This window comes from Hemicordylus capensis, chromosome 12, assembly GCF_027244095.1.
Source record: "Hemicordylus capensis ecotype Gifberg chromosome 12, rHemCap1.1.pri, whole genome shotgun sequence".
Classification (NCBI taxonomy): domain Eukaryota; kingdom Metazoa; phylum Chordata; class Lepidosauria; order Squamata; family Cordylidae; genus Hemicordylus; species Hemicordylus capensis.
This window is the reverse complement of record NC_069668.1, coordinates 16353120-16374442: the sequence shown is the minus strand read 5'-3', so window position 1 is coordinate 16374442 and position 21323 is coordinate 16353120. Positions and strand designations below refer to the sequence as shown.

Here is a 21323-nt window from a genome sequence, read left to right as displayed (position 1 = left end):
CCCTCTGCAGTGTACACGCACAAGCAAGAGCCCCCACAGTATTCCCACACGGCCCGGTTCCCGTCGACCATGGTCGTCACGGACCCCAGCAGCATCAGCTCGTTAACCAACCTGCCTTCGAGTAAACAGGTAAATGGAGATGCCACGTTCTGTTGGGTTCGGGTGGGGACGACGACACAGGCATGCCAAATCCTCCTGTCCGAAGTGTGTCCGGGTGGGAGCTGGAGTCCTGCCCATTAGCACAAGCGGATGTGAGCTTAATGTGTTTTGTGGATGCGTGGATTACGGATGCATGGATTTTGTGGATGCGTGGATTACGGATGCATGGATTTTGTGGATGCGTGGATTACAGATGCATGGATTTTGTGGATGCGTGGATTACGGATGCATGGATTTTGTGGATGCGTGGATTACGGATGCATGGGTTTGTGGATGCATGCATGTTTTGTGGATGCATGGATTACGGATGCATGGATTTTGTGGATGCATGGATTACGGATGCATGGATTTTGTGGATGCATGGATTACGGATGCATGGATTTTGTGGATGCATGGATTACGGATGCATGGATTTTGTGGATGCATGGATTACGGATGCATGGATTTGTGGATGCATGGATTACGGATGCATGGATTTTGTGGATGCGTGGATTACGGATGCATGGATTTTGTGGATGCGTGGATTACGGATGCATGGATTTTGTGGATGCGTGGATTACGGATGCATGGATTTCGTGGATGCGTGGATTACGGATGCATGGATTTGTGGATGCATGGATTACGGATGCATGGATTTTGTGGATGCGTGGATTACGCATGCATGGATTTTGTGGATGCGTGGATTACGGATGCATGGATTTTGTGGATGCGTGGATTACGGATGCATGGATTTGTGGATGCGTGGATTACGGATGCATGGATTTTGTGGATGCGTGGATTACGGATGCATGGATTTGTGGATGCATGCATGTTTTGTGGATGCATGGATTACGGATGCATGGATTCGCGGATGTGTTTTGTGGATGCGTGGATTACGGTCCGATCCCACCCTCCCTCCAAGGAGTTCAGCTGCTCTATACCTGGCCCTCCACCCTCCATTGGGGCCTCCCCAACAACCCTGCAAGGGAGGTGAGGCCGAGCAAAAGGGACCGGCCCAAAGCCGCCCGTTCCGGCACGTGGCGGGGGGAACGGTGGATCGGATCCCAAGTCTGAGCGTCGCCTCGGGACGTGGCTGTCCGTGCCGCACGGCACCAGCTCTCCCGAGGGGGGTCTCAGCTCAGACGCTGGTGTGCAGCCGGCCCCTGAGAAGTGAGCGGTGCAGAATCTGGCCCCTCCATGAAGGCGGGGACCTGGGGAGCCCCCTCCGACGCGGCCTGCCGGTGAGGGCAGCCCGGCCCTCTTCGTGCGGCTTCGCACCTGCAGGGCTCAGTAACGGGCGTGGGGCGTGCTGGGACGGAAAACCCTTTCGGGCCAGGCAAAAAAAGGGCCCCCTCTCCTTGTTTTCCTTCTGCAGAGGCTTCACAGGCTGTGGGAAATATGCAACCTCTATCGATTAGTAGATAGCTGGGGAGAGAAAGCCTTGAACTTCTCGACAGATAAGCGGGCGTTTTTTTAGGCGTGCCGGGAGAGGAAAGGGAAAGGGGAAAGGCGGCTGATGGGTTTCCCAGGCAGGAGCCGCGTGGCCCGGAGGATCCCCGAAGGGGGGCCGAGCGGGTGGGGGGGGGCATTCACGGGGATCGGGTGCTCTGTCTGGGCGTGGCTTGTCCGTAAGAGCCACGGGGGCGGGGGCGGGGCGTGTGCCAAGAAATGTTTCAAATAAATAAATAAATAAAATAATCAATGAATCTGGCAAGGCACGGCGGCCTCTGGTTCCTGGCTGCTCCATGGGTGCCTCTCTCTCTTATCCCGGGGAGCCACGCAGGCTGCAGGCTGGCCCGCAGGCGCAGCATGACCTGTTGGATGGCTGGCCTGCAGCCCAGGCGACTCCGGTCCACGCCAGGGCAGGGAGGCGAGTGAGCGGCGTGGACGTTGCTGCAGGGAACCAGAGGGCCCTCGCTGGACGCCTCTGTGGGATGAGCCGCCGCTGCCTGGTTGCCCAAGCCCGGCCTGCCGAGATCCTCAACCCGTGGGAGAGCCGCCTGCGCACCTGTTGAACTTCCCACCTTCCGTAGCAGGTGTGGGGGGGACGGGGACGCCAGCCGACCCGTCTCCCTTGGCCAGGCGGCCAGGCACGTCTGCACCCCTCCAGGAATCCCATTTCCTCTGCCAGGCTCCGCTGATTCACCGCCAGGCACTCAACCCTAACTTGGGGCCCTTGATGGATGACTCGGTCCTTGCCCTCCCGGTGACTTTGAGGCTTGCCTGTTGCGACAGGCCCACCGGGATACGGGAAGCCTCCCGGCCTCACAGCCCGGCAAGACATGACTTGTTTGGCCGTGCCGGGGCGTCTGGATAGCGCTCGGGTCCTTTGGCGGTGGGGGGGATACCAGCCCTCCTCGGGAGCAGGGGAGAGCCAGAAAGCTCCTCTGAGCTGGGTCCGCTCCTCTCTCCCCCATTCCACCCCAGTGCTAAGGAGAGCTGTGCAGCCTGCAGGCTGGCCATCAAAAGTTAAAAAGTTAAAAAGTTAAAAAGTTGAGAGGGCCATTCGCCCCAATTTAGGGGTCCTGCTCATGGACTACCAAAAAGGGAATACTTTTGGGGGGGGGGCTTAGTTTTCATCAAAGCGGCCACTTCCCCGCCAAACTTGACATTTGGTGCGTTACCGTATTTCACGGACTATACGACGCTACGGACTATAAGACGCACCTTAATTTTAATCCAGTTTTTCAGAGTTCTAACGTATCAAACAGTTAAAAAACATATAACACGCTCCTGAATTTGGGCGGATATTTTTCGAGGGGAAAAGTGAGTCTTATAGTCGTCATAGAATACGGCAACTAGAGTTGCAACCGAGACAAATTAATCCGGCAACACCGTCTGAAATTAATCCGGCAACACGTCTGAAAAACAACTGTTAAAACATATAAGACGCTCCTGAATTTGGGCGGATATTTTTCGAGGGGAAAAAGTGAGACTTATAGTCCATGAAATATGGCAACTAGAGTTGCAACCGAGACAAATTAATCCGGCAACACGTCTGAAATTAATCCGGCAACACATCTGAAAAACAACTGTTAAAACATATAAGACGCTCCTGAATCTGGGCGGATACTTTTCGAGGGAAAAAGTGAGTCTTATAGTCCATGAAATACGGCAACTAGAGTTGCAACCGAGGCAAATTAATCCAGCAACACCGTCTGAAAAACGAATATGGATTGTTTTGCATAGAAGTCCCGCTCCCAGATTCAGGGGGGCAGGTACCAAGTCTGGCTCCTTTCACCGACACGGGCGTCTGCAGAGACACAGACAGGCACCAATCTCAAAAGAACGCTTGTTTTAATTGTTGTTTTGTTTTAATTGTTTTAATCCCCAACTCTGCATGGCTTTCCTTTTATTCCCCCCCCCCCAGTGCCCACTTCAAGCGTGGTGATGTTCCACACACCTGACTCCTTGTGCATCTTGTGACCGGAAACGACTTCTCCGCAGCCCTCCTGCCAGTGCCTGCTGGCGACAGGGTCCTGGGTTCGGATGCTGCCGTGGCTGAACGCAGACTGCCTGTCTGGAGTTGGTTTCAAGCTCGGGGGACCTCTCTGGCCTTCCAGAGACACGACCTTCCCGGTGACTTTGGAAGGGGGACGGAAGTCCTCGGAGACGGAGCTTCCCCCCCCGCAGTATTTTCCAAGACTTGATTGTCTCGAGGGACTCGAGAGCGTATTTTCCTTCCAGAGGGTGTTTTGCCTCTCACAAGGGAGACGAGAACAAAATCGATCCTGAGAAGGAGCTTAAAGCAGAGTGAAAAGTGGGAGATCAGTCCTATTTATACGGTTACAGCCTCCGCCCGAAGGGACGGGGGAGAGGAATCGGGAGCTGTTACTTCGGGCCGGAAAGGAGGGACTGCCTGCGCTACTGAAGGGAGCCCATGGAGCTGCCGATAAAGAAATGCCCCCTTTCCGGCTCCCCTCCTCCTTGTCCTGGTGGCCGTCCACAGAGATGTATATTAAAGAAGTGCTCTTCAATAGATGTATATGGATTTAAGTGCAATTCCCCCCACCTGTACATAGCCTCAATAGATTCTCGTATTCTCTCTCTTTCTCTCTTGGTAATGCAATAATTCAGTCTGCAACATTTCCCTGGTTGTGTTGGATGAACACAAGGTGGGAGCAGGGGCGACGTAGACCAGAATGGTCATCTACCTTCACTTCCAGCAGGGTCTTTTGGGTGGGGAGACTGAAGGCACATGAGTCTTGTGCACAGTGACACATCAAAAGGGGAGGCAGGGACAGGAAGCTGCCATATACTGAGTCAGTCCCTTGGTCCATCTAGCTCAGAACTGTCTTCACAGACTGGCAGTGGCTTCTCCAAGGCTGCAGGCAGGAGTCTCTCTCCCAGCCCTGTCTCGTTGGAGATGCTGCCAGGGAGGGAACTTGGGATCTAGATGCTCTTCCCAGAGCGGCTCCATCCCCTGAGGGGAATCTCTTCCAGTGCTCACACTTCTAGTCTCCCTTTCATAGGCAACCAGGGCAGACCCTGCTTAGCTAAGGGGACAAGACATGCTTGCGAGCACCAGACCAGCTTTCCTCTCCTCAAAAGATCTCCAGTACAGAGCCAGGAAAGATCTTAGGGAATATAGGAAGCTGCCATCTACTGAGTCAGACCCTTGGTCCACCTAGCTGAGTATTGTCTTCACAGACTGGCAGCAGCGGCTTCTACCAGGTTGCAGGCAGGAGTCTCTCTCCCAGCCCGATCTCGTTGGAGATGCTGCCAGGGAGGGAACTGGGAACCTAGATGCTCTTCCCAGAGTGGCTCCATCCCCTGAGGGGGAATCTCTTCCAGTGCTCACACTTCTAGTCTCCCTTTCATAGGCAACCAGGGCGGACCCTGCTTAGCTAAGGGGACAAGTCCTGCTTACGACCACCAGACCAGCTTTCCTCTCCTAAAAAGATCTCAAGTACAGAGCCAGGAAAGATCTGAGGGAATATAGGAAGCTGCCATCTACTGAGTCAGACCCTTGGTCCACCTAGCTCAGTATTGTCTTCACAGACTGGCAGCAGCGGCTTCTACCAGGTTGCAGGCAGGAGTCTCTCTCCCAGCCCGATCTCGTTGGAGATGCTGCCAGGGAGGGAACTTGGGAACCTTCTGCCTGCAAGCATAGAGATGCTCTTCCCAGAGTGGCCCCATCCTCTAAAGGGAATATCTTGCTCACACACGTAGCTGCCCATTCAAATGCAGGCCAGGGCAGACCCTGCTTAGCAAAGGAGACGATTCATGTTCACTACCGCACGGCCAGCTTTCCTCCCTGCAGGATGCAAATCGTCTGGGTGGTTTTGTCTCCTAATGGTATTCTGGGAACTGTAGTTCTCTAAGTTGGGGCTAGGGACCTCTGGCCAGGAATCCTTAGGTGCAAATGGTGCATTTCAGGGCTGCAAAACAGCCACTGCCCCTTTCCTCTCCATGACGTCAAGTAGAACGTACCTCAGAAGATGAGGTTAAGGTGGTCTACATTTCTCTGTTCTCCATCCACTTGTTGGGCTGCTTCATTGGTGAGGGAAGGGTGGAGCTGTGGTGGGAGGGAGATGAAATATGGGGCTGCCATATTTTGGGGCACCCACCCATTGTCACGGTCTGGAAGCCAGACCCCTTGCTACCAGGGGAGGAGGCTGAAGACCTATCAGATGGGGAGGGCTGCTGGGGCCAGAAACCAGCTCCAGAAATAACGCCCCCCCAGGAAGGAGGTCTCACCTTGCACAGCCTGAGAAGGTGGCCTTGCCCTCCTGTGCTCCAGAAACAAATCCAGAAATAGGCTCCCCGGCACGGCTGGAGCCAGGGTTTGAAAAACAAGGCACTCTCCCTTTCAGCACCAACAGGTCCTGCCCCAGGGGTGGCGCTGGAGGTATTGGTCTGAGGCCCGGACCACCCAAGCCCTCCGCTGGTGCCAGACCATTGCTGGAGCAACATCCAAACTGGTTGCCTGAGGACACCGCCTCGTAGCCAGCCTGCTCTTACCCAGGGAGCTGTCCGTGGTCCTGCTTCTCTGCCGAGATCTCTGCTGATGCATTTCACCCAAGAGGCCCCAACCGGGCGTACATTTACTGCAGTGGCTCCTTGAAGTCTCCACACGCTCACCAAGTTCTAGTTTTGTGGGTAAAAGCCACAACAATTCCATTGATAGAAAACGGCTGTGTCGGAGTTAGGGTTGCCAACTGACCGGAAGAAAACTGGCATGACCTGGACTCCTGTGCTTTTAACAGTAGAGTGATCTAGAACAATCAGCAGGAGAAGACTTTAATAGAGTATTATCACCAGTTCTAGTTTTGTGGGTAAAAGCCACAACAATTCCATTGATAGAAAACGGCTGTGTCGGAGTTAGGGTTGCCAACTGACCGGAAGAAAACTGGCATGACCTGGACTCCTGTGCTTTTAACAGTAGAGTGATCTAGAACAATCAGCAGGAGAAGACTTTAATAGAGTATTATCACCAGTTCTAGTTTTGTGGGTAAAAGCCACAACAATTCCACTGATAGAAAACGGCTGTGTCGGAGTTAGGGTTGCCAACTGACCGGAAGAAAACTGGCGTGACCTGGACTCCTGTGCTTTTAACAGTAGAGTGATCTAGAACAATCAGTGGGAGAAGACTTTGATAGAGCATTAGCACCTGATTTCTGCAGAACAAGCTGTTATTAAAATCACAGGACCAGGAAAACGGCAACTCTCATAGATATGCCCCCCTCCCGTGCCAGATCCAAGGTCCTAGTCCCAGAGCGGTATTAAATGGAGTGGTATTAAATGTCATGCCAATGCTATGCAAAGAGGGCGAGGCGATGGAATGACACCCCATCTGCACAGAAAAGAAAACAAAACCCTATTTGGATTCAACAAACCTATCCAAACCTCAATAAAGAGTCCAAATATTATATGCTAATATTTTGATATAATAGTCAGAAAATGGTATGGATGGAAAAATGCCTAGACTACATTAAATATCATAAATTCAAATAAATATAAGTATTTATGTCCCAATAAACTTTGTAAAAGATGATCACTGAGATAGTCTCTGGATATCCAGCTGGAAGGCTTAGCTATTAAATCCAATCATTCATTTCAAAAATGTCACGTTGTGGATGAAGTGTAGAAAAATATTCCCATGTGTGGTCGCAGTATCTAGTTAGCCTTAAAAGAAACCGTCCCTCTGCTCTCATGTTGAGATTACGTAGAAACTGCCGAGAGCTGGATGCTTTCTATAGACAAGCCAATACTTTGAAATCTCCACTTTTGCAAAGAAGCTACTCCATGCAATTTATTTTAAAAAGCCTTTTATAGGGCGACAGTTTGGGATCGAGGAAGATTATTTACTTCTCAAAATAAGAAGGAAACGCCTAATAGGAGGATTATTCTGATCACCCATGATACACATTCTCGGGTTTTACAGCAGATAATTAGAAGGCATTGGCATCTATTATGAGACCGTCCAGGATGAAAACAACAAGTTATGTTTGCCCATAAAAAGAGTGTGAACTGGACATATATGTTAGCACATAGCGACCGACTGAACAGTTGTATCAGAGGAGTCCCATCCATAAATGGAAATATACCCAAGGGACAATTTCGATGTGGCCGCTGTTCAGTTTGTGGCAACTGTGAAAACACCGTAACGTCCCGAAACCCCCAGAATCCAAGCATATACCACATCCGGGATCTTTTCAACTATAGTAGCGAGGGAATTATTCACATCATACAATGTCCGTGTGGATGTTGGGATGGCTAGAAGGCTGGAAATAATAGAACACAAAAGTTGCATTTGAAATAAGAAAATGCAGGCTTGCTTGGTGGAACATTTCATTGAATTTCCAACATCAGGCACAGAGTCTGAAGTTGTGGTGTATAGAACCGGCCCCCTAGCAGGAGAACAGATGTTAATACCTGGTGGGCACGAAGATAATTTTATTGGGATTCATACGCTGAGAATGTGGCTTCTCCTATGACCTGAATGAGGCAGTCAATTAGCTCTTGCATTACTGGCCACGGTTTTTGATTTTATCCACGGATATCCTTTGTGTATAGGTATCAATTTTTGACACACTGATGGTTCAATTTAAAAAAAAATGTTTTCATGCTTAGTATTTGGGTATGGATGTACATGGTCTGTGTATGCAGTCTCGTGTGTATTGTATGTTCTGTTTCAAATCTATACATGTTTTGTGGTGCTTTCGTTCAGGTGAGTAAGTTGCCGCAGGATTAGAAGGCTGGGTGCTTAATTTAGTGGTGCTGCCAGATGCTTTCAGTCCCTTCATGGAGAAAAGTCAGACAGAATCTATTTAGGCCATTCGAATGCAGCTAGTAAAAAAAAAGCTGAAGGGAGAACCGTTCAGCCCTCATGTTGAGTGGAGATTGCTAGCAGAAGTAAGGATCTTTCAGACAGTAAGTGGTCTAGATCAGGGATTCTCAACCTTGGGTCCCCAGATATTTTTGGACTTCAACTCCCATAATCCCCAATCAAAGGCCACTGGGACTGGGGATTATGGGAGTTGAAGTCCAAAAACACCTGGGCACCCAACGTTGAGAATCCCTGCTAGTCTAGATGGTCTTCAGGAGAATTGACATCTTGAGAAAGTTGCAGGTTACTATGCTAGTGCAGTGTGAGACATTAATCTTCATGAAGACTAATTAATTAGTATGTGTTTCTGGTTCGTTTTGTTCTGGATAACTAGTTAATCCAGTGACTGAAATTCAGCCTACTTTGAGTATGCATATGGAAACTTGTATTAATATTGGATTTGTGTTACCAGCCTTTATTAAGTGGCATTATCCTGTATATTTTGTCTCATCTTATAGTGAAATATTGTTAAATATTATACATATATAGGTGGTGATGTGGCAGTATCTCTCCGTGGGAGCTCGGTTAGATTTGATTTATCCCCTCTGGCCTGTTGATTCCTTTAAATTATAATTTATTATGCGATTTTTTTGTCTTGTAAAGTGGTCCCTTTGAGATCCTACGATAGAGACAGACAGACAGACAGACTCTCTATCTATATTCTCTCTCTCTCTCTCTCTATATATATATATATATACTGTATATCTATATCTATATCTATATCTATATCTATATCTATATCTATATCTATATCTATATCTATATCTATATCTATCTATCTATCTATCTATCTATATCTGCCACTGAAGAAAATTTGGTCTAGTTGAAAAGTGTCTGGTGAGAGCATAAGTCTGACTGGATGCTGACAAAACTATGATCTGATACTCCATCTTTTAATTAAAATAAGATGCTGTGACCACATGGGGATATTTCTCTACACTTTTCCCCATTCATCGACAACATGACATTTTCAAAATGAGCTATTGGATTAAATCCTTCCAGTTGGATATATAGAGATTACCTTTGTACTTTATTTTTATTATAGATGTCAAACTTTATGGATACATATAGATATATTTTTATTGATCTGGATGCATTATATTTAATGCAGTCTAGGGAGTTTTTCAACCGTGCAGTCTTGCTACTTTTATATTAAAATATGAGTATATCATATTTGGATTCTTTATGGATGTTTTGACCCCATCTGCATTTAGCATGGGGGCCCACAGCCGCTTTCATTTCTGCCCCAGAAGTCTAGGCGGTGTCTCTCTCTCTGCTGCATTCTTCGCTCTGTAGCCACATCTTGCAAATGCCCCCCTCAACCCAACCCCTATCCAGTTCCAGCCCATCTCTTATCAGAAGTTGTCACGCAGTGGCAGAGCATAAAGAGGCCAAGGTAAGGAGAAGACGCTTCCTTTATCTCCACGATACACACAGTCATCAACTGGGTGGGAGACGAATCGTACCCCGTTTCGGGAGCTGGGCGTGCTGAATCGTACCCCGTTTCGTGCTCCCATTTGCCATCGGGGGTTAAATTAAAAGCAAGGTGGGAGAAGCTTGATGGTCAAGCCCCAACTGGGCAGGGCGATTTCCCTGCCGACCTTGTTTCGAGGCCGGGGACAGAATCGGGGCCACCGAACCAGCTGAAGCGCTCGCCTCATTCTTATCCAACAGCGGATCGGAACCGGGGAGCATGTCCCGAACCAGACTCATGTCCCGAACCGGACTCATGTCCCGAACCGGACTCGTCTCCTACCCGGTCCATGGCCGTCTCCATGCACTGTCCTGCTCTCTTCGATGAAGGGAAGCACCGTAGGGTGGAGTTTCTCTCCTCGGAGCCCACAGAAGTGGCTGGACTCCTCATTCCTAGCCATGAGGAGAAACTTAAGCCTGTAGTACTCAGGGCTCCTTGGAGGAAGAGCGGGATAGAAAATGTAAGAGAATAAAACACAATAAATAATAATAGAGAGCCAGGGGTGGTGATGCCCAAAGCAACATGGGGAGGAGGGTTAAGTTTTGGAGATAATTTGGAGGGAGGCGAAGAGGGGCCACCCACCCACCCCCCGCTTGGGTTTATACCCCAATCTAATAGGGGGCACCTGAAAGCAAAGCCCTGCTCTCGCTTCCTGCCTGATGTGCAAACACCCCTTTACGCATTTGGGGTGCATTTGTTTGAAAGCAGACCTGCTTTCAGATGTCTCTAGGAATCAGTGGGTGCTAGTGCATGTCATGCTCCCCAAATTTTAGTTTGGGGACCCATCCAGTGCCATGGATAACCCTTCCTATAAACCTCCCCACTGATTTGGGGGGAAATGGCTCTCGCCCATCTATGCACAGGAAGGCGCCACCCACGCAACTTTGGAACATGGGAGCAGAGCACATGGCAAAGGGTTTCCACCCCACAGAGCACGGAGCACGATTCCCCGGCACTTGGCCCCATGGGGTGGAAGGCCACCCCACCTCCAGGTCTAGTGAAGGACCCACCTGGCCCCCATTTGAATGCTGCGAGCGCTTTTCCGGAGGCCCCAGCTCTCTGCTGCGACACTTAGGAGAGGAGAGCTGGTCTTGTGGTTGCAAGCATGACTTGTCCCCTTAGCTAAGCAGGGTCTGTCCTGGCTTGCATTTGGATGGGAGACCAGAAGTGTCAGCACTGGAAGAGATTCCCCCTTAAGGGGATGATGGAGCCGCTCTGGGAAGAGCAGAAGGTTCCCAGTTCCCTCCCTGGCAGCATCTCTAACGAGATCGGGCTGGGAGAGAGAGTCCTGCCTGCAACCTGGGAGAAGCCACTGCCAGTCTGTGAAGCCAATACTGAGCTAGGTGGACCAAGGGTCTGACTCCGTCTATGGCAGCTTCCTATATTCCCTAAGATCTTTCCTGGCTCTGTCCTTGAGATCTTTTTAGGAGAGGAGATCTGGTCTTGTGGTCGCAAGCAGGACTTGTCCCCTTAGCTAAGCAGGGTCTGTCCTGGTTTGCATTTGGATGGGAGACTAGAAGTATGAGCACTGCGAGATCTTCCCCTCAGGTGATGGAGCCGACACTCTGGGAAGAGCGGAAGGTTCCCAGTTCCCTCCCTGGCAGCATCTCCAACATGATAGGGCTGGGAGAGAGACTCCTGCCTGCAACCTGGGAGAAGCCGCTGCCCGTCTGTGAAGACAATACTGAGCGAGGTGGACCAAGGGTCTGACTCAGTATATGGCAGCTTCCTATATTCCTACTTGCCCTGTGGAACAGCGGGGAGGCCAGGGGAGGCATCCTGCGCCTCTTTGTCCCTTGGCTCAGCTCCAGGAGATGCTTATCAGCCTCGCAGGCCGGGCAGCTGGTGTGGCGAGGAGGAGGCTGGTGGGAAGCAAGGTGACCTCTCGGTCACCCTCGGAATAAAGTGCAGCCCTGCCCACACCTGTGCAGACCGGCCAAACCCCTCTGCCAACAGTCTGGTGTTTGCTCTGCAGGGGAGAGAGGCAGGCAGATCAGGATGGGTCAGGCTGGGTGGGGTGTGTGTGTGGGGGGAGGACCAACTGCTGGGGAACAGGGGTGGGGTGGGGACTAGTGCCGCTCTGGTGTTGCAGAGGTGGGAGGGAGGCATTGTGTCCATTGAGGACAGTGAGGCTGTGACCCACCAAGGAGAGGATCTCTGGTCTGGTGGTTGCAAGCATGACTTGTCCCCTTAGCTAAGCAGGGTCGGCCCTGGCTTGCATATGAATGGGAGACTAGAAGGGTGAGCACTGGGAGAGATTCCCCTTTAAGGGGATCGAGCTGCTGCTCTGGGAAGAGCAACTAGGCTCCCCGTTCCCTCCCTGGCAGCATCTCCAACGAGATAGGGCTGGCAGAGAGACTCCTGCCTGCAACCTGGGAGAAGCCGCTGCTGCCCGTCTGGGTAGACAATACTGAGCTAGGTGGACCAAGGGTCTGACTCAGTATATGGCAGCTTCCTATATTCCCTAAGATCTTTCCTGGCTCTGTACTGGAGATCTTTTTAGGAGAGGAGAGCTGGTCTTGTGGTCGCAAGCAGGACTTGTCCCACTTAGCTAAGCAGGGTCTGCCCTGGTTTGCATTTGAAGGGGAGACTAGATGTGTGAGCACTGGAAGAGATTCCCCCTCAGGGGATAATGGGGCCGCTCTGGGAAGAGCTGAAGGTTCCCAGTTCCCTCCCTGGCAGCATCTCCAACGAGATAGGGCTGGCAGGGGGACTCCTGCCTGCCACCTTGGAGAAGCTGCTGCCAGTCTGTGAAGACAATACTCAGCTAGATGGACCAAGGGTCTGACTCAGTAGATGGCAGCTTCCTATATTCCCTAAGATCTTTCCTGGCTCTGTACTTGAGATCTTTTTAGGAGAGGAAAGCTGGTCTTGTGGTCGCAAGCATGACTCGTCCCCTTAGCTAAGCAGGGTCCGCCCTGGTTTGCATTTGAAGGGGAGACTAGACGTGTGAGCACTGGAAGAGATTCCCCTTCAAGTGATAATAGGGCTGCTCTGGGAAGAGCAGAAGGTTTCAAGTTCCCTCCCTGGCAGCATCTCCAACGAGATAGAGCTGGCAGAGAGACTCCTGCCTGCAACCTGGGAGAAGCCGCTGCTGCCAGTCTGTGAAGACAACGCTGAGCTAGATGGACCAAGGCTCTGACTCCGTAGGAGGCAGTTTCCGATGTTCCTCCGAGCAGAGGCTGTTGGGTCCATGGCTGCCTTCTGCCTATGGCCGGGTTCCCAGATGCTGTGGACGACAGCTCTCTCATCACCCTCGACCGACCCGGCAGTGGCCAAAGGGATGGTGCGAACGGACGTCCAGCAGCAGGCCTTTCGATCCTCTTCCTTCCTGAGTTGGGGGCCCTCCGTTCTGGCTGGGTCTGTGGACCTGCCATTTTCCACCTGTGGAAAACTGAAGGGAGTAGCACCTGTGTGTGTGTGTACTTGGGAGGGTCCCACTGTCTCCCTCCACGGTCTGCAGAACCCTGTGATGGCCGCAAGACATGTGGAACCCCAACCCCCATGAATGAGACGGCAGCCCTCCAGAAGCCACCTGGAAGCGACCAAGGTGAGTCCTTCCCACTGTGACGCCATCCCTGGCGATTTTTCCCCACCCGATATTTCTCTCCCACCTACCCAAAGGTTGTTCCCAAGATCAAGCCGCCAGAATCTCCTCCGGGGTCGCTTCCAAGGACCACCCAAAGATCATCTCTTGGATCCAGGGCCGGATTAAGCGAGTGCTGTCGCATATGTTATAAAGAGGCCCTACATTTTTTAAAAAATGCACATAAATCTTATTGCTCCTCTAATATGTAAACTGGCAGATCAATCCGATGCTAACCTTGTAAAACATCTTTCAGACAAAGATGCTTTAATTTCTATTCCTGTCGCTAAGTTTAGTTATATTCCTTTTAAAAGGTATAACGGGATATCACCCCAATCTTAAACTGTATATATGTAGATACATAGTTTAATGTTTACTGGTTTTCACTCTCTGTTTGGTCCATGACTGTCAATAAAATTACATTACATTAAAAGAAATTATTTGCTTGCATAGTAAAGTGATTCATTTTTTTCATTTGCTATATTTTGGAGTAGGGGAGACCAAACCACAAACTCACACTTACTACAACAACAGTGAACATGCATACAGTGGTCCCTCTTTAATCCGTTCCGAATGCACATTTGTAAGTCGAAAAGTTCGTAAGTCGAAAAGCGGTTTCCCATAGGAATGCATTGGGAACGGATGAATGCGTTCCGGAGCCTAGAAAAAAGACCCAGACCCCCAGTAAGGCTTGCAAACTGCACAGGAACATTTCTTTTCAAGAATAAACAGGCAGTAAACAGGCAGGCAAGTCAAGGAAACCGCATGTAAAATTCGTAAGTCGAGGAAACCCCATCTAAAAATTTGTAAGTCGAAAAAACCGCATCTAAAACCGGATCTAAAACTGCCGTTTGTAACTCGAAAAATACTTATGTCGAGTAGTTCGTAAGTCGAGGGACCACTGTATACCGTTTTTCAATTCAAAATTCTCAAGGTGGTTTACATAGAAAAATGAAGAGTGGAGAGATGATTCTCTCTCTCCAAAGGGCTCACTCTCTAAAAAGAAAAACGTGGTAGGCACCACGAACAGCCACGGGACAGATGCTGAGCTGGGCCTTCTCTTAAAAGGCACCTTTAGCAGAAAAGGGATATTTGATCTAACATGGACCAAATAAAACAGGTAAAGTTTTAACTTTAATTCCCAGTGGGAAGCTGGGCGTGTGGGGCCCTAAAAAACGCGGGGCCCGTAGCAAATGCTACATATGCTACTACGTTAATCCGGCTCTGCTTTGATCATCTCGTCAGCCCGGCATTTGAGCGAGCGGGTGATTTTCTGGATTTTTAAAAGTATGTCTTCACAGCTCAGTTCTTGGTTGGGTTTGTTCTTGGTTGGTTTTTATGCTGGCCACGGCCTAGAGGCTTCGGTAGTGGGGGGGACACAAAAATATTTATTTTAAAAAATTTAAGAATTTTTATAAATAAATAAGATGGGTTCGGCTTCCTGGGATTCAAAGTGGCTCTCCTGCTGGGAATGTCGCATTTCCGCCGCCGCCGCCTCCTTGGCAGACGGAGACACCTGCTTCTCTTCATCCCTGCCCAGTTCGGCTGCCCCTCCGTCTCCCACCAGCCAAATTATCCAGCTCCTCCTCGCAAGTCCTGTCTGGCTGGGTCACCCCCATAAAACCTTTTCCCGCGGCTGCTCTGTTTATTCGGCCAAGGTTCCCCGGTTTCCTTCCAGATTAGCTGGACGAGCCCAGTTCGCTGTCTCCAGGGGAGGGTTTTTTTTCCCCAGAGGAGATGGAGGGCCTTGCTTGGTTTGCTGCGCCTTTAATGGCTTGACGACCTCCTGCTAATGAATGGGTGGGGGGTCTCCGGAGATGGGGAAGGGGCTGTTGACCTGAAAACAAAGTAGTGGTTCAAGCTGCTCCTTCTAGGGTTGCCAACTCAGAGGAGAGCTGGTCTGGTGGCCGCAAGCATGACTTGTCCCCTTAGCTGAGCAGGGTCCGCCCTGGTTTGCATATGAAAGGGAGACTTGACTTGATGTGTGAGCACTGGAAGATCTTCCCCTTAGGGGATAATAGGGACGCTCTGGGAAGAGCATCTAGGTTCCCAGTTCCCTCCCTGGCAGCATCTCCAACGAGATAGGGCTGGGAGAGACTCCTGCCTGCAACCTTGGAGAAGCCGCTGCCAGTCTGTGAAGACAATACTGAGCTAGATAGACCGAGGGTCTGACTCAGTAGATGGCAGCTTCCTATGTTCCCTAAGATCTTTCCTGGCTCTGTACTTGAGATCTTTTTAGGAGAGGAGAGCTGGTCTTGTGGTCGCCAGCATGACTGGTCCCCTTAGCTAAGCAGGGTCCGCCCTGGTTGCATATGAAAGGGAGACCAGAAGTGTGAGCACTGGAAGAGATTCCCCCTCAGGGGATAATGGAGCCGCTCTGGGAAGAGCAACTAGGCTGCAAGTTCCTCCCCTGGCAGCGTCTCCAACGAGAAAGGGCTGGGAGAGAGACTCCTGCCTGCAACCTTGGGGAAGCCGCTGCCAGTCTGTGAAGCCAATACTGAGCTAGGTGGACCAAGGGTCTGACTCAGTATATGGCAACTGCCTATGTCCCTATGACTGAAGCTATTCCCTGAGCTCCCCTCACCCCAAAACCGTGCACCAGATCAAGTAATTCACATCTCCAGAGTGGCTTCCAGGATGCATTTCCAGGGGGGCCGGTTTCTGGAGATTCCAAATCCAAACCCGTCTTGGAAGTTGGAGAGTTGGGGACAGGGACAGGTTGCCGGGTGTGTGTGTGTGTGTGTGTGTGTGAGGATTTGGGGAACATTCAGTTTCTGAGCCAGGAAGAAAGGCAAGCGGTGCATCTTTGCTCTATAATAGTTCTGGGCTTTTTCTACCCCTCTCTAGCAGGCACCATGGAGACAGGATATCAGGCAAGAAGGATCGTTTTTCTGGCCTCTCTTGTGCTAATTCACGGGGAGGCTGAAAGGCCCTGCTGTGCATCTCCTTTCCTGCCTCCATCAGCACTTGCTCGGCTCAGCATATTCTTTTGGGGCTCCGAAATGCAGGACGGGCCCCTTCCCCATAACTAAGCACTTCCATTGTCCTCGCAGAATCCGCCCCCCCATGGCTGCAAAGGCTTGATTCCTCCATGGAATCAAGCCATGGGCTCTATGTCCAAAGCATGGAGGGCCGCGTTGATTGTAAGCTGCTTCGGGGCAGGGACCTGGCTTCAGGCATTCTGCACGTGCATCTTCCCTCTTGCAGACCTTCTGCTGCTGCTTTGATGGGTCGGTTTTCTGGCTTTTATGTGACTCTAGACAGCTTCTCTCACAACCAGCTCTTCACTCTTAGCTAAGCGGTTTAAGAGCAGCCGCTTGGATTAGGTTCAGTGCCATTTCTAGTTTTACTTTATTCTTTTTCTAAATTAATATTAGTGTTACATTTGTGGTCCTGGTCTGTGTGCATGATAACATTGGATGGACGGACAGAATGCTTCTTGTTGTGGCCGCTATTTACACTCTTTGGGCTGTGTGTTTTTTAAAAAATGGTATGAATTTAAATGATTTTTTAAAATATTATTATTATTATTTTATATTTATCTCCCGCTCTTCCTCCAAGGAGCCCCGAGCGGTGTCCTACATCCTTGAGTTTCTCTTTCCCAACAACCCTGTGAAGTAGGCTAGGCTGAGAGAGAAGTGACTGGCCCAGAGTCACCCAGCTAGTCTCATGGCTGAAGGGGGATTTGAACTCGGGTCTCCCTGGTCCTAGTCCGGCACTCTAACCACTTTTAATGCAGGGACATATACAAATGGAGGATGGGGATGGTCATTTCGGAAGAGGCATGCCCCCTGTGTGCGGAAGGGAAATGCTAACGTGGCGGTTTCATTTTATAAGTACTGGTGTTAAGAGTAATATATTTATAACCGGCCTGATTAATCCGGGGCTTTGCGTCACCCGATGCTGATGGACCACAGTTCCCACAATGGCTGGAGGGATGTCGTCTCTATGCACCTGACCGTCGTGCATGCATTTAAATGCATGCATTTCAAAAACAGAAAGGTTTATTATGCAGAGCTCGCTCCAACTGCCTTCGTGCCGAGGATCATATCCCCCTTTGCAAGAATCCGATCGGAACATTTGCATGGGGCGGGATAGAAATGGAAGAATTAAATGAAATGCAACAGATCCGTGGGTCCCAGGTCCAGCAGAATCCAACCCATTTTTGTGGGAAAGGCCTTGGGAAAGAAACGGTAGGGAGGAAGAGGGCGGGTGATGGAGGAGAGGGAGGCTGTCCGAGCGGTTTCTCAGGGAAGGAACTCCCCTCCTCATGAGAGCCTCCGGAAAAAGAATAGCCCAAGTCTCTTGCGGACAGCAAAGCTGGTGACAGCCCCCTCGGGAGGGCCAAGAAGTCGAGAGCGCGGCTGGAGCCACACGGAGAACAGAAGGGGGACAAAAGGACCCCCGAGGGAAGCAGGAAGCCGAAGGGGGGGGGATGTCCAGACACAAGGAGTGGGGCCGGTCCAGGGAGGGTGGGGGGGGGCACAGCAGGGGTCAGAGGTCACCAGGGCAGGGCTGCAAATGAACCGACTGGCCGGGACAATTGAGTAGGATAGTTTGCAACTCCCCGTCCTAAATAAATCGACTCAGAAGGCTGTGCATCCATTGCACTTAAATCCAGCTCTTAACTTTCCGGGACAGCGGAACAGCCCTGCTGGAAGGTCCTAAGTTCCCTCCCTGGCAGCATCTCCAACGAGATAGGGCTGGGAGAGAGACTCCTGCCTGCCACCTTGGAGAAGCCGCTGCTGCCAGTCTGTGAAGCCAATTCTGAGCTAGGTGGACCAAGGGTCTGACTCAGTATATGGCAGCTTCCTATGTTCCCTAAGATCTTTCCTGGCTCTGTACTTGAGATCTTTTTAGGAGAGGAAAGCTGGTCTTGTGGTCGCAAGCAGGACTTGTCCCACTTAGCTAAGGAGGGTCTGCCTTGGTTTGCATTTGGACGGGAGACTACATGTGTGAGCCCTGCAAGATATTCCTCCTCAGGGGATGGAGCCGCTCTGGGAAAAGCAGAAGGTTTCAAGTTCCCTCCCTGGCAGCATCTCCAACGAGATAGGGCTGGGAGAGAGACTCCTGCTTGCCACCTTGGAGAAGCCGCTGCCAGTCTGTGAAGACAATACTGAGCTAGATAGACCAATGGTCTGACTCAGTATATGGCAGTTTCCTCTGTTCCTATGTTCCTGCTGTGACTCCCCTGCAACTGGGACTCAGAGGCACCCTGCCTCGGAGGCTGGAGGTGGCCTATAGCCTCCCTTCCTCCCCAACTAGGAGCTCGCGGTGCTGCACCCGGTTCTTCTTAGCTTCACGACAACCCTGCAAGGTAGGCTAGGCTGCAAGGTAAAAAAAGGACTGGCCTTTCTTTCTGATGGGGAGGCTTTCCTCCAGAGTTTGCATCCTTTTGGCTGGATCGGATGAAGGCGTCCGCTTGTGGACCGAGGAGGCAACCTGTGATCCTTCCACTGCGTGATTGTGTTGCATCGGAAGGAAATCGAGAGTAGAACGATCCTCGTTTTGAAGCCAGACAAAAGGCTCCCGATATAGAGTCGAAGGAATCCAGATGGACAGGCTGCCGTCACGGCCTCTGGCCGGCTGTTGCCAGTGACGTCCGTCTGCCTCCCTCAACCGCAGCAAGACTTGTCAAACCGGGCGGACGCTTCTGTCTCCCCGGTAGTGGTCCTGAGCCTTCCTGGGCTGCTGCACGGCAGGCCGAAATGCAACAGGTGAAGCCAGCTCCCTCCATCACGCCAGCCCCATGCTGGGGCATGCTTTGCCGGTTGGATGTCTAGGAAGGAACTTAGGAAGTTGCCTTCTACTGAGTCAGACCCTTGGTCCACCTAGCTCAGTATTGTCTTCACAGACTGGCAGCGGCTTCTCCAAGGTTGCAGGCAGGAGTCTCTCTCAGCCCTATCTTGGAGATGCTGCCAGGGAGGGAACTGGGAACCTTCAGCTCTTCCCAGAGCGGCCCTGCTTAGCTAAGGGGACAAGGCATCCTTGCGACCACCAGACCAGCTTTCCTCTCCTAAAAAGATATCAAGTTCAGAGCCAGGAAAGATCTCGGGGGATATAGGGAGCTGCCATATACTGAGTCAGACCCTTGGTCCACCTAGCTCAGGATTGTCTTCACAGACTGGCAGCAGCGGCTTCTCCAAGGTTGCCGGCTCCCGCCCACCGTAGGGTCTCAGCACAGGGATAAGACGGTGGTTTCCCTCAGAGGTCAGTTTGAAGGATGCTCTGCACATTTCCTGACTTCAGGAGCCTCGGGTTTGATTTCAGTTCAAGGGGACTCGTCTCTTTCATCAAGGCTGGGCTTCTCCCAGAAGAACAGCCCTGTTGAATCAGGCATGTTTCACACAGATGCCCACCTCTCTCCCCTTTCCCGCCCCAGCATTAATGATAGAGACCGCACAGCTCTACCTGATGAATGTCCAGCCTGCAGGCAGCATGGCTCAAGTTAATGAAGGGGGGAGAGAGAGGGCAAGGAAGCTACTGGGAAGCAGAGGCCGCTGTGGCTCTTTGGGTGCCCGCCTGGCTCCTTGGGACAAGCCACTAACGAGGTAGCCAAGGCTTTGTGGCAAGCATCTTTTAACACAGCGGGTTGATCAGCGAGGAGCAGAGTCTCGACTTCTCCGTCCCCTAAAATGTCCCTTTGTCCGCGTCATGCCCCAGCAACTCAGCCATGGCTAATGCTAGGCCGGGCCATAAAATTGTCTAGCATCTTTATGGTCTCCGATCGGCGTTCGTGGCCTTTTGTAGATGGCCAGGGGCGAGTTCGTCCCGCCGACCGCATTGCCTCATTTTTCAGGGAATTAAAGAGTCGGGCAGCCGTCACGCCCTGTGTTTACATGACCTTACACACAGTGAGGCTGAGCCCATCTGGTTTTTTTCCCCCATCCATCACGCCTTGGCTTGCCAACTGGTTTTCACCACTTGGCTGCACCTGTGGAACAGCCACCTGAGTTTTTTTCCCCCTATGTGGAAACCAAAATCCATATCCGGCCTCTTGGCCAGTTGGTCCTTGAAGTGTCTATAACAGCTACCGTATTTTATGGACTATAAGACTCACTTTTTTCCTCGAAAAACATCCGCCAAAATTCAGGTGCATCTTATACGTTTTAACAGTTTAATATGTTAAAACTCTGAAAAACTGGATTAAAATGAAGGTGCGTCTTATAGTCCGTAGCGTCTTATAGTCCGTAAAATACGGGAATTCTTTAAAAGTAAACATTGGCTGATCAGGCGGCTATATTTTCACAGAAAACCCCAAAGGTGCAGCCAGAACTCACCTTGGAGAGCGGCTGCCAGTCAGAGTATGCAATCCTGAGCTAGATGGGCTAAGGGGTCTGACTCAGTATTCAGCCGATTGGTCTGTCCACATCCTTAGATCTGGTTATATTTATTCGCCAAATCTGTGGGTCAGCTTTCTGCCGAAGGGGGAACCCAAAGCAAAGCACGATCAAGTTGTTGGTTTCGGATTAGTCTGCCCACCAATTTTCATTGGGTTAATCCGGTTTATATTCAAGTACCGGAGATTAATTGGTTTCTGACTCGGGCTGCCTCCTTTGAATGGAAATGCAAGGAGTAATTCAGCTTCCGGGCGAAGGCAGAGGACAAATAAGCCGTTGGAAGGAGCTGTTGGCCTTCAAGAAAATGATCTGCATAGATAGCAATCAAGGTTTTTAATTGAATTCCGGGCCTGGATTCCACCCTTGCAACAGGAACCACAATGGGGCCTGCCGACTCAAGTTTTATAGCAGATCAGACGATACAGGCGTCCCTCCACCACCACCTTTTCTAAT

The 21323-nt window shown here is 50.8% G+C and overlaps 1 protein-coding gene across 2 annotated transcripts in view; it reads left to right on the top strand.

Moving 5' to 3' along the window:
* The window catches only part of HNF1B (HNF1 homeobox B), a 55126-nt gene extending 50939 nt beyond the window's left edge, over positions 1-4187 (top strand). For both annotated transcript variants that reach the window (XM_053275624.1, XM_053275623.1), the window contains exons 8-9: positions 11-129; positions 3509-4187. In XM_053275624.1, coding sequence (XP_053131599.1) covers positions 11-129; positions 3509-3529 — 140 coding nt within the window. In that variant the 3' untranslated portion in view covers positions 3530-4187. The remainder of the gene's footprint in view (positions 1-10; positions 130-3508) is intronic.
* The last annotated feature ends 17136 nt before the right edge of the window (positions 4188-21323 follow it).